This window comes from Rousettus aegyptiacus, unplaced genomic scaffold (genome assembly GCF_014176215.1).
Source record: "Rousettus aegyptiacus isolate mRouAeg1 unplaced genomic scaffold, mRouAeg1.p scaffold_m13_p_1, whole genome shotgun sequence".
Lineage (NCBI taxonomy): Eukaryota > Metazoa > Chordata > Mammalia > Chiroptera > Pteropodidae > Rousettus > Rousettus aegyptiacus.
In genome coordinates this window covers 8,574,505-8,593,609 of record NW_023416284.1, presented here as the reverse complement: position 1 = coordinate 8,593,609, position 19,105 = coordinate 8,574,505, and the positions used below count along the sequence as shown (strand labels likewise).

The 19,105-nt window shown below is 56.1% G+C and overlaps 1 protein-coding gene across 5 annotated transcripts in view; it reads right to left on the bottom strand.

Moving 5' to 3' along the window:
- KAZN (kazrin, periplakin interacting protein) overlaps positions 1-19,105 on the bottom strand; it is a 911,581-nt gene that overhangs the window by 106,637 nt on the left and 785,839 nt on the right. For all 5 annotated transcript variants that reach the window (XM_036228924.1, XM_036228931.1, XM_016128292.2 and 2 more), the window contains one exon: positions 1,589-1,780. In XM_036228924.1, the coding sequence (XP_036084817.1) occupies positions 1,589-1,780 (192 nt within the window). The remainder of the gene's footprint in view (positions 1-1,588; positions 1,781-19,105) is intronic.

Here is a 19,105-nt window from a genome sequence, read left to right as displayed (position 1 = left end):
GGTGGCTGAGCTGGCATCCGGCTGCCTCCTGAGGCAGCCCGACTCCACTGGTTCACAAAACTTAGCGAGAACGAAGGACGTGAGCTCACACGGGCCGGGCCTTGCGTTACGAGGCCCCTGGTGAGCTGCCCACAGCCGCCCAAGGAGAACACCCAGAAACTGTCTGAGCGACCCCCTGGTAACAAAACCCCAACAGAAAAGGGTCTCCCTGCTTTTAAGAGTAACGCGCATTGCTGAAAAGAGCTCACAAAAGATGGTGTAATGCCTGGGCAAGGAATCACCCTCAAAGACGATTTCCTAGACTTCTTGGGGTGATGGAGAGTGGGGTGCAGGACAGACAGCCTGCTTGGCCAGGGCGCGAGAGCTCTGCTGCCCACATCTCACCTCTGGTCTGGTCAAGGGAACGCACTAGGACAGAGCCGACTCAGTGTCCCCCGACACCCCTGGACAGAGACCCCCAGGTAGAAACAACATTTCCCAGCACTCCCCGCAGTCAGGCATGGCCTCGTGACCAAGCCCCTGTAAAGCGAATGCCTGGCCTTCCATTTTGACTCCCTCCCTGGGTCTCTCCCAGGCCAAGGGCGCAGACAGCCACCAGGCCAGCATGCAACCCAGGACGGTTAGGGAAGAGAGAGATAAACGGGTTCTTTCAGCCCCTCTGTTTTGGGGTCTGTGAGATCGACCCAATTAATCAAAAATTAATTTTTAAAGCTTTGGCTTCAAAGATAAAGTCGTCGCAGAGTATTTACTGTTCTAGTAAATAGTCAATGGAAATTAGGTGGCTGAGTGTTAACTGCCTTTTTTTTTACCCCCCTGAGAGAGAATCGAGAGAATCGAGGCGGACCTGTCTCTTCTCTCCCCAAGGCTTCCCTGCGGGAGTTTTACGAGCACTGTGAAGAGGTGGCTTCCAGCCTTTCGCAAATGACCTTTGGAGACCCCTGCCCAACCCCACAGAGCGTGGGCAGGGGGCTTCTAGGGAGACGAGTTGTAGGCGCTGGTGTCCCGAGTGGGTCCACGGTCCATCTCGGCAAGAGACGACCGGGCACCTACACCAGGTTCTCTCCCAACTGCTCCCCCGGCCCAGGGCTGGACGCTGCCCTGGTCTGAGGGGCACTCCTCTGGACCAAGCGCCCTGAGGAGGGGTCCCAGCCCTCGCTCGAGAGCCATCCCCAGAGAGCGGGAATGAGGGGCGGGCACCGACAGGTCCTCTAGCAGAGAATCCAGCACCCACACGCTGTCTGGTGAGGGGGTTGGCGAAAGACCCCGAGGGTGCTGGGAGAGGGAAGACCCAGCTGCTGGTCAGTATCCCGGTTCAGCAAAGATTCCCTCCCGCCTGCCATTTACGCCTTGTAGGGAGCCGCCTCGTGACCAGCCCTGATGGAGGGCATGGCAGTCACATGGGAGGAGGAAATGACAAAGGTTCTCAACACTGCAAGAAGCCGCCTTCCACCCACAAAGGAACAGGGCGGCCGCGGCTGGGGGTCTGGGAGCCGGGAGACCCCTGTGTCCACATCGGTCCCCTGCCAGAGCCTGGTTCCCCGGCCCCAGGCGAGGGAAGGGAGGGGACCTCCGGTGGCTCGTCACTCACCCTGCAAGGCTTCTTTGGCTCTGGCTAGCTCCTGCTCCTTCTGGACCAGCTGGACCCTGAGCTCGGTGGCTGAGAGGACCTCGGAGGACTTGCCGCCCTGTGACTCCTCCAAGTCCTTCGTCAGCATCTCCTTCATCTGCCGGAGAAGGTGGACTTCCTCCTGGAGCCGAGACACTTCTTCCCGCAGGAGCACTAGGGGAGAGGGGCACAGGGTTAGAGCAAGGGGACACTGGCTCAGGCTCGCTCACTTTTTCTGGGGACAGTTTGAGGGTCTTTTGTCTTCTCCTATTTGCTCTGCCTTTGGGAGCTTCTTCAACATGTGTGTAAAGAGAAAACCCCCAAAGCCACCACCTATTCCAAAGGGGCCCCGATCCGGTCCTGGGTCCCCCACTGAGCCCGCGGAGTGTGCCTGGTGGGCCCCCCACAGCCCCCCAGATTCTCTAGGGCCCCAGCACTGCTGTCATTGCACCAGGAGCATCCGCTCCAATGGGCCAACGGTCTTCCTACCTCCGGCGGGAAGAGCGGGCGTGAGAACGAAAAGCTGGCAGGAGTCAGCATCACGAACTCCGGCCCACAGCTTGCCCAGGTCAGCTCTCTATGCGTGACCCCACGTAACGCTGCCAAAACCTCCTGCGGCAGGTACTGTCCCAACCCCCACTTCACAGATTGGGAAGTCAAGGCTGGGAGAGACGAAGTAGCTCCACGAGGTCCTAAGTAAGGTTAGCGGGTAGCAGAGCCCGGGCTCCCAGTCCGACACCAGAAAACAGCCCTGAAGAGGCACAGTCAACACGTCTCACGAAACGCAGAGCCTTCGGGGGCCCGGCAGAAACGGGGCGTCCGCGTTCACACCTGAACGTGCAGGAAAACGGGTCCTCATGAGCAGCCACGGCGGCGGCACCAGGGGCAGAGGTTTCTGCGACACGTAAACCCAACCGTCCACCCACGAGTGCCCAGGGACGGGGCCAAGGAGCACGCAGCGTCCGTCAGGGCCTGGGCAGCCCTGGGAAGGTTCCCAGAAGGTGCCCCTGCGTCCCGCAGGAGCCCGTAAGGCAGCTCAGTCCTGCAGGCTGACGGACACACCCACGCCCAGGGCTGCTGCCCTGGGCAACAACGGACGGCAAGCTGCAGAGGGAGCTAGAAACAGGGGTGAAGCGGCCTCATTGGGCCGTACGCACATCTGCAAAACTAGCCCTTAAGAGAGTCCAGACTCGTGGCCAAGAGGCTCGTCTCACAGATTAAAGGAGCCTCTGAAGCAGTCCGTGCAGGCAGCAGGTCCCAGAGGGCCTGGCTTCTGCTTCGGCGCTGAACTCGCCCACGGTGCCGTCCCTCTCTCGGCAGCGCGCTGGCTTCAGGGCCTCTGCCCCTGCACTGCCCTCCACCCGCAGCACCCTTTGCTCCCTCTCCCTGGGGCCGCCTCTTCGTGACGACCCAGGCCACGCCACCTCCTCGGCGGGCCTTCTCGCACCGTGCCGCCTCACACTGCCATGGCGGTTGGCGCACAGTCCTCCCCATGAGGGTCATATCGGGGCACGGCCGTGACCTCAGGTCTCCAGTCTGGCTCCCCCACCGACGAGGCATGTGGTCATGAGCGAGGCCCTTGCCCTCTGGGCCTCAGACAGCCCGTCTGTAAAATGGCTCTAATGTTCATCGCGTTGTGTGGCTCCAAGGAGACACATGAGGTGGCCCACAGGACACACTCGGTGTCCCCAGGAAGTGCTCGATATTGATAAAGTGGCAGCTGCCACTTCCCCAGGCATCTGTGCTCCTGGGCCCCCCAAGCACGGCCCAGCCTGGTCTGAGGCGAGGGACAGGCCAAGGGGAAGCAGAGCTGAAGCCTTGAGGAATGAACGTGGCGGTTTGGACTCCGGCCCAGCCATGAGGCTGCCTGGGTCCCACTGCCCTGTGTGTGAGGGAGGCCTCCCGGCCTCCCAGCAACTCCTTAACCCACCTCCAGTCTCCCGTTGGGAGCCTAAGGACCCCCTGGAATGCAGAACACATCACCCTTCCCTGGGGCGGAAACCCTCCCTGGCTGCCCATCCCGCTGGCCGTATCTGCTCCTGTGGCCCTCTGACACCTCCCCCAGGCCACCAGGGCCTTTCAGCTCTGGAAGGTCCCCCAGCGTCACGGCCAATGTCAGGGCCCCCAAAAGAGCTGCCTTCCCTTCTCCGCAGGTTTCTTCCTGTCCGTTGGTCTCAGCCCACTGTCACCTTAAGACACCTGAGCGGCCCCCGCCTGCTGTACAATTCTGGCGGCACGTCGGAAAACCTGCTCAAGACCCTTTACTGCTGTGGGAGGCCCACGTGCTCATGGCCAGCGTGTCCGGCGGGCACAGCTCCGAGAGCGGGCCTGGGCACACTGCTCCGTCTCATTGACTGCAGGGCCTCAAGTGCTCCAGAACGTGACGACACATGACAGGTGAATGACTCCCTCCTCCCACCCCTCCCCCCAGTGAGGGTTTATAGGCGCCTGCCACGTGCCAGATGCCACTCCAGGTACTGGGGACTCCCGGGTGAATGTCACGGACGGATTCCGCCCTCAGGATGGCACCCCCCAGACCCCGCCGTGAACATGGGTGGAAGGACTCCAAGCCTGCACCCCAGGGAGGCGGGCCATCTGCAAGGGAGGGCCTGGCTGCTGCGATATCGATCAAGGGCAGGCTGGTGACTCTCCAAGTCCTTAAGCAAAATTGCAATGTCGGTTTGCTCTTGGGGCCCCTCCCCTGCCCTCGTTGTAGGCCGCCCATGCCGCAGGCCCGGTGCAGGGCGTCCAAAAAGGAGCAGGGAACACCCTAGGCCCCGAGAAGCCTCCAGGGAGTAGAAGGAGTGCACGCGAGTAAGCTTAATAAAAGCGAGGGGCTGCCATTAGGGGCGGGGCATAAGGACATTTCAGATGGGTCTTGGAAGTTGGGGTGGGGGCGGGGGGGGGCAGCAGAGGGAAGTGCACGAGCAAAGGCCAAAAGGCCGGAGGGACAGAGCGCCCTGCGCGACCGACGGATGGGTACGAGGCGAGGACGAGCAGGCCCGGAGGGCTACGCTCGGGTCAGACTGTTAAAGGTTGTAACCCCGACCACCCTGCTCTGCGCCCCAGCCCTGCCTCGCCATCTCTAGCCCTGCTCGAGACTGTGGACCTTTCATTCCTTCTCCCCGACAGAGACAGAATGTTTGTGTCTCCTCAAAATTCACATACTGAGACCTAACCCCCAATGTGCGTTTGGAGGTGGGGCCTGTGCGGGTTGATCAGGTCATGAGGTTGGCGCCCTCAGGAATGGGATCAGTGCCCTCACAGCAGAGACCCCGGAGAGAGCCCCTCGTCCCGTCCCTTCCACCATGTGAGGACGCAGCAAAAAGACAGCCATCTGTGAGCCAAGAGGAGGCCCTGACCTCGGCCTTCAGCACGCCAGGCAGCGCATTCCTGTGGCTGATGAGCACCCCGTCCAGGGTGTTTCAGTTACAGCAGCCCAAACGGACTAAGACGCTTCTCTCCTCCGTCATTTCTCCCCAGTTGCCCATCCTGCCAGGGTCGACTGTCACCAAAAGTCTACTTTGCAATACGGCGTGAGTGACTGCTGACATATCTGTGCACGTAGAAGGCAGGTTTGTTTCGGTTTCTCTTCCTTTTTTTTTCAGAAGCATGACTTCTGGGCTTGCCCAAATCGCCCCAAGGAAGCCACAGAAGCTGTTGGCTGCGTTTACGCAGACCACAGAGGATTCCAAGAGACCTGGTGTCAAACCCGATCCTGGTCAGGGCCTCTGTCATGATCTCATGCAGGCCAGCCCCATCATTTCCCCGGGTCTCAGTTGTCATGTACACTGCACAGGGATAATGCCTTGCTCGACGGAGCAAATAAAATAAAGCAAAGCAAAGCAAAACAACAACAGCAACAAAAACCCAGATGCACGATTAAAGTTGAATTTCAAGTAAACAACAAATAATTTTTTAGTGCGTCCTAAACATCACGTGCATACTTACACTAAAAATTTATTCGTTGTTTCTCTGAAATTCAAACTTAACCGGGCGTGCTGTGTTTTATCCCAGCCCATGGGGATTCTGGCACAGTGAACCGGGGCGATCCCCAGGAGCGGGGCTCTGCTGGAGCACCCCAGGGGTAAGGTGGCGGAGACACGGCCCCCTCCTCATCCCTGCACTGAGGTGAGAGCAGAGTGCCTTCCTCCTGAGCTACCAGTGGCAACGGCAGATTTTTCCTGAGCTCACCATTCTAACAGGTGTACCTGGCACGCAGACCCCGCCTCCCACGTCAGCCCTAAATAAGCCAGAGGGTGGGACGCCAGGTGTGGCACTTACAGAAGCCAAGTCGTAGGAGACCAGGCTGGAAAAACAACTTCATGGAAAGAGAGAGGCTTGTGCAAGCTTACTGACTGCACCTGTCCTGGCTGGGTGTGTAAACCCAGATCTCACACACCCTGGACCTTTGTAGGGTCTGCAGAGATGCATGACGACCCCGGGACTGCAGTCACAGGGAGCCTCACGAGACTGTAGCCTGGTTTGGGGTTCCAGGACAGCGGGCAGGCACTTCCCGTGCCTGGGCCTAAGCTGCCTCACCTGTAAAATGGGGGCGATGGGAAGAAATGAGACACGTGTAATACACCGAAATGAGTTTAGCACAGCGAGCATCGTGGGCGCTCATGACACCCACAACCCGCCCTTCCCCACTACATTAGAGGGGGCGACCACAATCCTCAGAAACGGCGAAGCAGCTGGCGTGGGAAGCCCTGCGCGTCTGCCACGGGGGTCCGCTCCCTTGCCGTGGGACACTGGGCAAGCTCGTCCCTCTTTGGGCCTTCATATTACCCGTGCCCTTCGAGGGACCCATTCTTTATAAACCCCGATGAATGCTCACGATCATGCATTTCCCCCCTTGGCGAGAGCAGGGGCTCTGCTCAAGCTGACGACTGCGCTGCTGCTGGTAAGGAAGCCACTAAAAGTCACAAGCGGCTATTTAAGTGTAAATTAATTACCATGACTAACTCGGTTCCTCTGTTGCACTGGCCACACACACTTCCAGGGCACATTCGGACCACGCCCGTCCTTGCCTGGAGTTCTGGTCAGTGCTGGCGGAGAGGGCAGAGGCGGGCAAGGGAGGAGGTGGCGTTCCTCAAGCACCTGGTGCTGCACGCTGAGCCCACCTGACCGCAGAAGCCCGCTGACAAAGGCGGGGTGGGGGCGGGGCTGCTGGGGGCGGAGCCGCCGTTTGGCCCTGGCCCTGGCCCAAGGACAGAAGAAGGAAAGACCAGTTGTGTACCTTTCTGCAGGTGCTGGGCCACCACAGTGCTCTCGTACCTGGGGCAGGATGGCGGGTGGTGCTGAAAGGGCTGAGTGACAGAAAAGCCACAGACTCCGCGGAGCTCCCTAGGCCACGGATGCTGGCAGTCAGTGTTGCCGGGGCGACCGCGGCTCTCCCGCCCCAGGGGAAGCCATCCTGGGGGTGGCCTTCCATGCAGGTAGGCCAGCAGTGGAAGCCCCCAGGGGCCTCTTCCACAGGGCGAGGTGTGGCCTACCCACCCAGAGGCGACAAAGGGAGCGTGGGAAGACCCTGCCCTTCTCCAGAACATCTCTTCTGTTTGCAAGAACAATGAAAACCTAGTGCTTAAAAAATGCCATTTGTCAGCCTGCCCTGCAACTAAGGTGGTTCATGTGACCCAGTCCTGGCTGGTGAGGGGTAGGACAAAGTCCCCAGGGAGCACTGCCATTTAAGAGAAAAGGGCTTTCTCCCTTCCCTGCTTTCTTGCCTAGAAAAGTGGACTTGGGCTGGAGCTTCAGCAGCCACTTTGTGTAACAAGGAGGCAATATGCACAGGGCGAAAAATACGCCTCGGAGGGAGAACAGAGGCTGGGGCCTGGTCAGCATGGCCCAGAATGCAGACTCGGAGCATCATCGGCCAGACAGGGCTGCCTGGCATGAGAGTCTTTGCTTTCTCTGAGGATTTTCCAGCTCAGCAGAACAAACCGCAGCGGCCCTTGCGGGTCTGTGCGGCTCAGCTGTGGAATCCAGAGAGCGGGAGGAGGAGGTGGAGGTGGGGACTGAGGAGGAATAGACATGGCCCGGGAGGGAGGCGACCGCTCCTGGCCCTGGGAAACAGCCCGGTTTGCGACAGGCCCTTTCCAGGCCAAAGTTTTGTGAGCTTACACAAGCAGGAGAGGAAGAAGAGAGGGAAGGAAGTTACTCTTAGAGACTGTAGGGCACGAGGCAATGGGGGACCAAGAGACCTCTAAGGTCTCCCGATGAGTTGTAGGTTTATAAGCCTGCCTCCCCAAGCCAAGATCTCAATAATAATAATAATAATAATAATAATAATAATAATAATAATTTATAATTATAGTGTAATCACTCCATGAGGTATATAAGTACCTATTATACTATATACCTGAACTATAAAAAAATATATATATATATAATTAGAGCATCTCACCATAACAATCGCTCCTTTACTAACACCTTTTGAGAGCCTACTATGTGCTCCAGGCTCTGATGTGTTTCACATGTCAACTAGTTTAATCTTCGCAATAACCCCATGAAGCTGGTCCCAGCACCATCATCCCGTTTCACAGATGGGGGAGTCGAGGCACAGTCGGGTGACCTGACCAAGGTCACACAGAGTAAGGCGCAGAGCTAGTGTTTGCTATGGGCGGCCTCGCTCCGGGGCCGTCCCCGCTCTCGCGCCGTACTATTTGCAGGAGGGGGAGACACGGAGGGGGCCCCGGGTCTCGGCAGGCTCTTCGGTGGGTGGCGATGGAGGCGGGCAGGCCCCCCTGTGGGGTACGCACTTGTTCTTGTTTCCCACAGTGGGGCCGGGTCCCCGAAAGCCAGCCTCGCCCTGCGCGGTGCTCCAGGCCCTCCACCCGGGGCCTGTCCCCACGCAGTTCCAGGAGAAGGATGTGGCCACCAAGCCAGCCCGTCTGGTCCACATGGGCAGGGGCTCTGCTCTGCTCTGCTCGCCCCGGACACACAGGGCCTAGCCCAGTGCTGGGCTCTCAGCAGGCATGCGAGGACACAGCCGAGGCAGGGGGGTGGGACAAGCAAGCCTGGGGTCGGCCAGCCTGGGTTCAGTCCTGTCCCCACCGGCCACTTCCTTGTGACAAGTGACCTCTGAGCATATCTGAAAGTGGAGCCAAGACCAGTCTCCCAGGCCTGTGGTAGACATTAAAAAATGCAATCATCTAAATGGAAACACGACAGAAGTTTCTAGATGAGGGTCAGGTGCAGCTCGTCGTGAGCATTATTACAGAGACGGGCACAGCTCCCTGATGTTCTGAGGGAAGGCCCTGGCCTCGATAACCGCAGAGCCCAGACCCTGGGCCTCCCAAGCCTGGAGCGGGGATTACATGGCAGAGGAGCCTGAGTCACCCTGTCTGGAGAGTAACAGAAGATAAAAGAGCTTGGGGAGCTCTGAGTGGAGGCCAGGCTGCGTGAGGTCAGAGTCCAGGATGGGAGTGACGATCCCTGCCTGCCCGTCATGGGTGGACACTTTGATAAACTTGATAAACAGCCGATGGCATTGCCATTTCCTGAGCACCGACTGTGCCAGATGCCACACACTGGATTACAGGCTTCATCTCAGCGCACCCTCACGGCATTCGTGCAAGGCTGCGGTGGCCCCGTCATAGGCTCAGTGATACCAGGGGGTGTGAGACCAAGCCCCGCCGCCACGGACAGGTCCAGCAGCACCTGGTAGGCTGCGATCACTCCAAAGATTCCCAACACGGGGACCGCTATTCTTACTGTTACTGGGTTTAGGACACATCCGGTCTAGGTGGGGGTCTCAGTACATTGAGATGATGCTTGTTCTAAAAATTAAGTACACGATTGCCCTTGGAGGGCTGAAAAATTAAGATTGAGGTATGGTGATTCATACAGGCAAAATCACTGCCCGAGATGGGCTCCCAGGCCCCGAGTCTAAGCAGTGACAGGACCAAATGCATTATGCGATCAAAGGAGCTGGTATCCTGAAAAGGCAGTCAGGGTGGGGGTCGCCGATGAGCCCACCACCCAGGGCAGAGGGGGTGCAGGCCTTCACCAGTGGTGCAAGGGCCTGCCCTCTGTCCTCCTGCATTTCTTCAGGGGTAGCACATGGCGAGAAAGAGGCGTGTCTCAGCCACACCCCTACATTCCCCTGGTTCTTCATTTTGTTTATCATCATCATCATCATGGTGATAAGAGTAATGGTTTCTGAGCCATTCGTGCACATCAGAATGGTTCTAAGTCCTCACGTGCATTAATTCCAAAGCCTCATAATAACCACAGGGGATGTGCCCACTTTACAGGGGAAACTGAGGCATGGAGAAAGCACGTGGTTAAACCCTGGTGGTCTGGCTGCAGAGCCTTTGCCTGTAATTGCTGAGTGATATTATACCCCTTCTGCGGGTACAGCCGCCGGGCTGCACAGGCTGACCCCCAAGGCAGGGAAAGAAAGCCTCGTGCTCCCTCTTCAGGAGCCCTCGGACCCTCCTAGATAGGTATCACCATTTGCATCCTTTCCCCAGCCTGGAAGGCCCAAGGTCACAGAGCCTCAGCTTCCTGTCTAAGCTGACCCAACATCTGAGCAGGGCCGGCAGCGCTAAATTTGGAAAGCCCAGAGCAGCAGGGAGCAGCAGCGATCCAGCTCTCTATTCCATCCCCAGCCCCAGTCCCTGCCCCGGCTCGGAACGGTCCTCAAAGCTCTGTAAGTGACCGGAGCTGCCACAGGGAAATTCAGCCAGGTTGGTCTTGAATGTAATGGTTTATCTGTGGAGAGAGAAATCTAGGAAGCCTATTTAGCCGAGAAACAGCAGGCTCAGGGGTGGCTTCCACTGGCCACCCTGGGCCTCTGGGACGGGGTGAGGCAAGCCCTGGCATCACTTCCTTCTGCTTGGTAGCACCCTCAGGCCCGGCTCAGGTGCCCCCTCCTGCCCGGCCCCTGTGTGAGGAGCTGGACACAGCCCTCTTGGACCACCTCTGCCCCCGTTCACCATGCATTCTCTCCCATCCCTACCTCAGTTCCTACTCCACGTGAAAAATGACCCATTAAGCCATCACAGGCCCATGTTCTCTAGGCCTTTGTTATATGGCCTTGAAGCTATGTAACACTCACCCAATACAAGGATCTCAAATAACGACCAGCCACTCCTCACTATACTAATCCCAAGGCCGCTCCCAGGCTTGGAAGAGCCGCCTGGTAACTCTTAGTACAGGTGGGATGGGGGTGGACATCGCAGGTACCGGGTGATATAGCCTTTGTCTTTTTCTCGTATTTCACAGTAATTACCTTTTCCTTTTGGTGTTGTGTAATCCGTCTTTCTTGCAGAGATTGTTCTAACATTGCTGCTGGCGCCAAACCCACCCTGGACCTGACTGCCATGCGAATCCTCTTCCATGATCTCAAGGGGCCCCCAGTTCCCATGGGAGAGCTGTGCCCACCCAGCGCCACGATCCCGGAAGCCAAGTCTCTCCAGGCGTCTGCATCCGTTCCTCACCCCTTCCTTACTAAGCACCAACTCGGCAACAACCGTGTGCCAGGCACCAGCAATGGAGATGAGCCTCCTGCCTTGGAAGGGTGATGGCCACAGGTTCAAACGCGGACACTCCCTGGGGAAGTTGAGGCATCGCGAACCTCCAGCACGCAGCTACCTAATTCTCCAACAGAACTAAACCCGAGCATCAGCGCTGCAGAATGCAGTCCCGGCAGGTGGCCTGGCCTGACCCCTGTCTAACATGCCAGTTTGTCACTCGAGGGCCTCCTATGTCCACTGGTCTTCAAGTCCAGGAAGGACAGACTCTGGCAGCCTTTCTCAGCCTGCGGCTTCACGCTGCCACAGCACCAAAAGCCAGTAGAACCCCCACAATCCTCTGTAAAAATCACTCAACAGGTGATTCTAGCTCCAAGGGGAATGTGAACCTCCAAATAGACCACTGGAAGTGGGAGAGGCAGGCACTCTCCTGTCGCCTGGGTGGCCGAGTCCCTGAGGGGCGGCAGCAGCAGTGACAGCTCGGTCCCAACACCCGGGCCTCCCTGGTGGCCCTGAGGAGCCCACCCCTACTCGTTTGTTGCACAGAAGGGAATAGAGAGGAAATGGCTGGCCTCTCCCCAGGGACTGGCCAGCTGCCTCCTCTGGCCTTTACGAGACACTTTCCACTGGGACGTAGAAGCAGCGAGCTGGGGCCACTTCCTCGTGTCGGGTGGGCTGATGGTGGCTGTTCTGGTACAAGGAGGAACCTTATCACTCTGGTCAAGCTGACCCTCAGAGCCACTGTTCCTCTGAAATGCTGGCTCATTCACCTTTTCAGAGCTCCTCATTATCCTTCTCTGGATGGGGCGGCAGATGTTTCTGTCCAGCTGACATCTATGCCTCTTGTCTTTTTGACACAGCACCTCCCTTTTCCTTTAGGGAGCCGCCCACGCAATGCCAGTGTGGTTCAGGGGTGGAAATGGACCCAGTCTGGCCAATCAGAGAACCGACTCACCCTGGACCCTGTGATTGGTTGAGGAGGGGGACACGTGACCCAAGTCAGTCCAATCAGAGTCAGTGTCTAGACCAGGTGGTGTTCTCTTTAATGATGGCCGTGAGGATGGAGCCTGGAGATGCTGGCAGCTATCTTGCCACCGAGAGGGGAGCGCCAATAAAACAAAGACCGGATTCAGATAATACCCGTGTCCTGGATCATACCACTCCTGGAGCCAAGATCTACCCCTGGACACGAGCCAATACATTCTTAAGCCAGTTTGAGTTGTGTTTTCTATCTCTTGCAACTGAAAAAGAATCCTGATAAATGGCTCCTGTCAGAGACCGTTTCTGGGCACCCAGCATCCCCACAAACTTAAAGGCCATCTGCTGTGTGCTACAAGCACTCTCAGCTACCGCTCTCCTTCAGAAACGGGACGAGCAAAATGGACACTGCAATGGACCTCCACAGAAACAGCGAGCACTCACTTTCCTGTATGTTTCAATTTTAGCTCCTCTCTGACTGCAGTAACCAGTCCCCCTGGCTTGACATCCTGGAAGGCACAAGCTTTCACGTTCTGCCCAAGGCCGTTTCCAGACTTCTGTCCAAATCAGGCTTTGCCCTTTTCTCCCACCTAAAGGGGTCTGCAAATACCAACCCTACAGCCACCGGGGCACCTTCCTTTGCCTCGGGGTTCCAGCTCTGGTTCCCAGTGTTGACTATGCGCCTGTCACTGAGCCCTGGGCCATCAAATTCTCTCGCCAAGCCTGCAGGGAGCTGTGCTAGCCTTCTCTCCATTTTGCACATCAGAGACGCAGGCCAGGACAGGTGCGCTGGCTAGTTCAAGGTCACAGAGCTGGTTCCGGTGGCACAGCCAGATCCCAACTGAGAAACCTGTCTGATTGCAAAGCTCATGTTCTTAACCACTGGATGAGGCTCCCAACTCTAAAAATACCATGCTGTGCATATTTTTTGAACTAAATACCAGGGCAGAGAGCCTGACAAACGGGCATAGAGATGGAACTGGGCCTTTCTTTGAACTTTTAGTAAAAATGGCCGAGTCCCCCATCATTGGCTCTTGCAACAAGCTTCTCCTCTCCAAGGCCTCGCTCCTAAAGGCTGTGTCTAGGAGAGGGACAGCAACCACTGGGGGACAGTGACTGCTTCCCTCTCCATCCTCACCACGCATGACTCTTACCTCTCGCCCCTCCTCCCTCTTTTCCACCATCCAGGAAAAAAAAAAAAAAAATTACCAAAACACAAAGGAAAATAAAGGAGAAGGCTGGGCATTGTTTCTACCCACCAACTCGTGACACAGTCCATGCATGTGGTGAACACAAAACTCAGTGCAAACCAGAACTCACTTGACTGAGGTCTTGCCACTGAAGGGGAGAGCCCGGCCCTCACTTTCTTTCCCACCCCTGAGTCTGAGTCAGCAGCAAAACACCCATGTCTCAGTTTCCTTCTCCACCCATCACCAGAATGCACAGGGCAGACGGAAGCTGCCTGTCCCACTTGTCAAGAGAGCGGTTCTCCCGGGCCCAGTCCTGGTGGGAGAGCTACCTCCTTAAAAAGCCTGGGGGAAGAAAGACATCTATCCCCATTTTCTAGACAGCCAAACTGAGGCCCAAAGGAAGGCGTCTGGAATTCACAACCTTGACTGCTAGGCCTCTGGTTACTATGACCTGGAGGCCAAACTGGAAACATGCTTTGGCTGGAACATTCTGCTTGGCCTGTCTCAGACACCAACTCAGGGGTTAAATGCATTGAAATGTGTCAGGCATGCCGCAGGCCCCTACAGATGTAAACAATTAGGCAGAGAACAGAAGTGGGCGATCAGAGCCCAGTCGATGGCTGTCCTAAACTTCGTCAAAGCGCCAGGGCTGGGAGTCTGAAATTCTCACGTTTTCAGATCTCTATCACGAACTGATCTGAGATTTCAGAAGAATTTAAACCAAGTCCAAACAAATGGCAGGCCTGGACTCACTGTCTCCAACGTGGCTTCAGAACGTGAACCAGGAATGGGCGATTCCTGCTGTGGCATGATCTCTAAGTTCCGCCACTTCCTCACCTATAAAAGGTGACACGGATGGTTAAGAACAGCAGATCTGGAACAGGCTGCCTGGGTCAGATCCTGGCTCTGTCCTTAGGTGCTGTTCGACCCCAGCAGGTTACTTCTCTTTCCTTTTTGGGGGAGCCGAGATGATAGTATCCATCTCCCAGAGCTGCTGTGACGTTCTCTGATGATAAAGAGATCTGGAGCCGTACAAGCAGCTCAGCAAACACTGGCAGCAGCTCTGATGCTACCACAGAGGATGCCTGACCCCACGGAGGGGGCGCCAGCCACCCAAGTCCATCCTGCTGGTCACTTGCTGGGAGGTGCCCGAGGCCGTGAAGCCTGTAGGACAGCTCAGCGATCCATATAACTCACTCCTGATTATGCTGTAGCCCAACTGAGCAGCTGCTCCAGAAAGAAGTAAAATATGCTTTGCATACTTGAAATGTTTCACTTATGAAAACTGGCAGGGTTGCCTCTCTAAACTGTTTAGCAGTAAAGTCAGTAAGGAGAGCACTGTTCCAGGCTCTCACCGCTGGAGCCCGGTCGGGGAGCCTGCCAGGGGTGGGGAGGGAGGGCGGGCAGGCTGGCCGCCAGCACGGAGCCCACTGGAGCTTCCAGGAGGCGCCATCTGGGATTTTTCAGAGGGGCACTGGGATCACATCCTGGTGTCCTGATGTGAAACTAGATCCTCCCTTTGGAAGCCAAGCCCCGAGCCAGCGGGGGCAGAGGGGAGGGCCCTTCCGGCCTGGGACGTTTTCCCACACTCCAAGGGCACCCCGGTTTCCAGCCAATCGAGTTAATTGAAAAATTACCTTGGGCTGAGAAAGATCAAGCCTGGGCCACAGGAAACCCTACTAGGTCTCCAGCATGATGGGATTTCAACCACCTGCAACTGGAGGGCCTGGAGCCATGCTTGCCATTCCTGGGACGAGGGATGCTCTGTTCTATGTGCTGGGCACACGACCCGTGCAGCCCCCAGCCATGCCAGACGTTGAGATGCCCACTTTACAGGGGAGGAAACTACAGAACAAAGACTAAGGGAGTCCCAGGGTCACACCTAGGAAGTCACGGGCTACAGTCACCCAGGCTGCCTAGCACCACCTGCAACATTTCACCCCAGGATGCTGCTCTGCAATGTGCCACGGGGCCCCCAAACCCAAATCCTAACAATGTACCTCAAAAGGAAGCACAGGTCTACACCAGCTGGCAAGGCTGGCTGGAGGCCCTCTGCCCGTCTGGGGACAAGATGCCATTTTCATATGCAGAAGGCTGCGCTTTGGGCTGATGACTGTTAAACTAAATAGAATTTTTTTTTTTTTCTTTCAAGTGCTCTCACTTTTATTATGTTCACCATCTCAGTCCTCTGGGGAGGATGACAGTAGTGGGTTTTATTGTCTTCATTAAAGGCAGTCAACCCAAGGCCCAAGGAATCGCCCTCTGGTAAGTCACCCAGGGAGTCTGGACCCAGTTCCCACCTCAGTCCTTCCCCGGCCCCTTCCCATCCACCCCAGCAGACTTGTGGGTACAATACCACCTCCTGGGCTGTTCCTTCCATTCCTGTCCTCTAGGCCCAAAGTCTGTTCGAAGGGCCAAGGGTACCCAGAGACCCAGAGTGGTCTGTCCTGTCTCCAGAGGCCTCTGCAGTCACAGATCCTGAGACTTCAAAGTAGGCGACCAACGGGGGCCCCCACAGCCCTGTCCCCTTCCCATCAGGCTACAAACGCCAAGACTAAACATGAACAAACTGATTAGAAAAACACCCTTATTTCACTTGGGAAGTTTCAGCAGTGTGGTCTCTAAACCAAACGTATAATTAAGAAATAGAAAAATGTGGGGGTTTTCATGGAGGGGGAGGAGCAGTGAGATGAAGAGGGCAAACGCAAGTCCCTAAGTTACTACCTTGCCTGGGGACAGAACTTCTCCCCCGACAGGAGAACTCGACTCTGGCAGGAGCTGCATACCTGACTTCCGGCTCTGACAAATACCTGCTGAACACCTTGACTGGGAGGCAGTGTGGCCGAAGCCAGTGGCTGCAGACATTGCAGGGGTGACAGTGGCCAGGTCTGAGTCCCAGCCACTTAGTAACCTCTCTGTGCCTCAGTTCCACTGCCTTGTGCTCCTGAGACCAGCCCCTGCCTGGCTGCCTTGGCCCTGGATCCCCAGGGGCTTCTCCTGACTGGACCCCCCCAGGTAGAATATTTTTGGCTGAGAGGTGTCTAGAGTGGCGCTCCTGGCAGCTGGTTGCCAAGGAAGTGGTCGCCGTGACCCTGAGCTGGAAGCTCCCTCTATTTTGCCGCCTGCCCCTCCTCACTTCCTCCAGTTTATGGACTGAAAAATGGAAGAGATGAAACTTGAATTCCTGCTTTGAGCTGCCGCCGACTCTCCACCGAACGCTCCCCCGTCTGTCTGGCCCACTCCACTAACATTTCACAAAGGTCAAATGCTTACTCCACTCCGCATGCTGCCTCTTGGGAGAGCAGAGGAGAAAACTATTCGAAAAATGTAAATTGAAAAAACCCCATGGCTCTCCGCCCTCCACCCCCACTACACACACTTGCATGCACACTCACACACGCATGCACAACTTGCACGCAGCGAGACCAAATGCACAACCACGTCCCAGCACCTCGGGCTTTAAAGCAAGTAGGAGGGCAAAGAAGTGATGCAGACTTTTCAGCAACAGTGACCCACCCCCACCCAGCCTGCTTTCCCCGGAAGAATACAAATGGTCCTGCGAACCAGACGAGGAAATATCTCTTGTGCAGGACAGCGTCCTTCCGGGTCTTTCGAATCACCTCCTTGCAGGAGTCACGTATCATGTGCCCCGGCACTGAGCAGAGCCGTGACCCGGGAGCTGAGACCAAGCAGTGCCCGTCGAGCTGAATTCAGCCCAGGACATAAACCCGGGGCAAAGGGTGCCTTAGATCAGGCCACAGCCCCCGCTGGGACCACACTCTCCTGGCCACAGGTGCTTTCGAGACCAAACACGCTTTTCCCTGAAGCCTCTCTCTTCTGTCTTCTCCCCACCCCCACCCCCACGCCACACACAACCAGGAGAAAATAACCCCAACAGAAGAAGAGCAGGTTCTGAGTCGGGCTGCTACAGATTCAAAATGTCCAGCTTGGACTAAGGAATGCGACCGGTTCGGAGCAGGCCAAAGGCTTTTCGTTGGTCTATCTATTTTATTCTCCTAAATTGGCCTCCTCTTGCCCTACTCTCCTCAGCTGAACCTCTAGATCTTTCCTTTCTCTTCTCCCCACTCTGCACAAACTTCAAACCTGGAGCATCCGGCCTTGGGCTGAGACCTCTTTTCTGACACATGCGAAACACTACGGATCACTCGCAGCTGCTTGATGGGGAAAGAGAATGGCTATGAGAACAGATACGTGTTACGGGGGCATAGAGGACTGACGGGCGGGTGATTTGAAACCAACCCCCCCGCCCCCCCCTCCCCGCAACACACACACACACACACACACACATACAGTTGGTGGATGCTTGAGAACAGCTTCTGTGGGTGGGCAAAGCAGCAGATAATGAGCCAATTGATATGTCCTAACCAGGAGCAGGTGTTTGCCTTGTAACTCGACTTGTAACAAGACAAGGCCCTGTGTCCTGTGGGCTTGCTTCCATGTCCCTCTGGAACTGCTGGCTGATCACCGGCCAGGCCAGTGAGGTCACGCCATCTCCAGCGGTGGATGGCACATAGCTGTAGAATCAAAAAAGGAGAACAAAAAAAATTATGCACGTTCGGGTTCTTCTTCAGCTATGAGGACCTGGACAACGCAGCTCAAACCCACAAGGCCAGAGGACAAGGAACTAGCAGGTGAGCGGAGAGCATAGACTTCAGCGGAGACCATAGGCAGGGCCAAAGAGTTTTCAGAGCTCCTCCAGTAATCGTGAAGATTAGGCCAGGGTAAGCCTGCTGCCCAGGAAATCATTCCTGCTCCTGATCCCTGAAGAGAACAATAAATTTCCTAAATTACCATTTTCTCTGCATGCACACCTGCAAAAAGCTAATTTGGGGGAAGTGGGTGGGGGGTGGGGGGTGGAATCTAGACCCCCGACCAAGGATGGCCAGCCCTGGAAGGTAGGCGGCCGACTCAAGTTAAACATTTCCAGCCAGAGAAATTCAATGTCCTTTCCCGACTGGTCGGCATGTAATGCATTGTTCTTCCCCCACCTCCTCTCTCTGTAATCTCTTGGTTGCATGCAAATGGTTACAGGACCCTCTTGCCAAGAGGCGAGTTTATTTGGCCATGGATGCTGCTTATGGACTCGAAAGAAGTATCTGAGCTTGTCAATGAATGTCTTTGGGGTTCCTTTTAGCCTAAGAGCTGTCATCACAGGGGTGGGTGGTGCAGGGTGGGCTGCAGAAAAGAGGAATGGGATCCTAATTCCACAGCCCTAGCCTGGGCCAGGAGTTTCCAGCTCCTTCTCTCCCAGCCTGCCCCCCGGGGGCGGGGGTGGGGTAGGGTAGGGAGGCTCCTGATGAATCCTCTTCGAGGAAAGACACCTGGAGAAACAAAGCTGGTACAAGAAGGTGTGTGTACCACGGCAGCTGACTTCTCATCTCAGAGGAGTAGTCAAGTCCAGGAAGCAGATTTAGTGTGTGAGATCCTCAAATGGAACGACACAGGCCAACGGGTGGGCACTACAGTGAGATTGATTTTTGGCTCAATATAAATGTGAGTGAATACGTAAAACAATCAAAATGTGTAGGAGTTACCAGGGAGGAAGTGAGTTCTAATTCCTGAAGATATTCACGCTCGGGAGGAACACCTGTAATGGACATTATGAGTCAATTTGTCTTCTTTGTCCCACATTCACTAAGTTTACTACTTTCCCACAGTCCTTGGAAAGCAGCTGCTCCATCCATACATACACCAGGTACCCTGCCCACCCTTACAGATGCAGCTGATTGGACCAGGATGGTCACCTGATCCAGGTCTACCAAACCATTGGTTAGGCAATGACCAATCAGAGTCTCTGTCTCCCAGGCATTTAGGAGATTGAAAAGTTA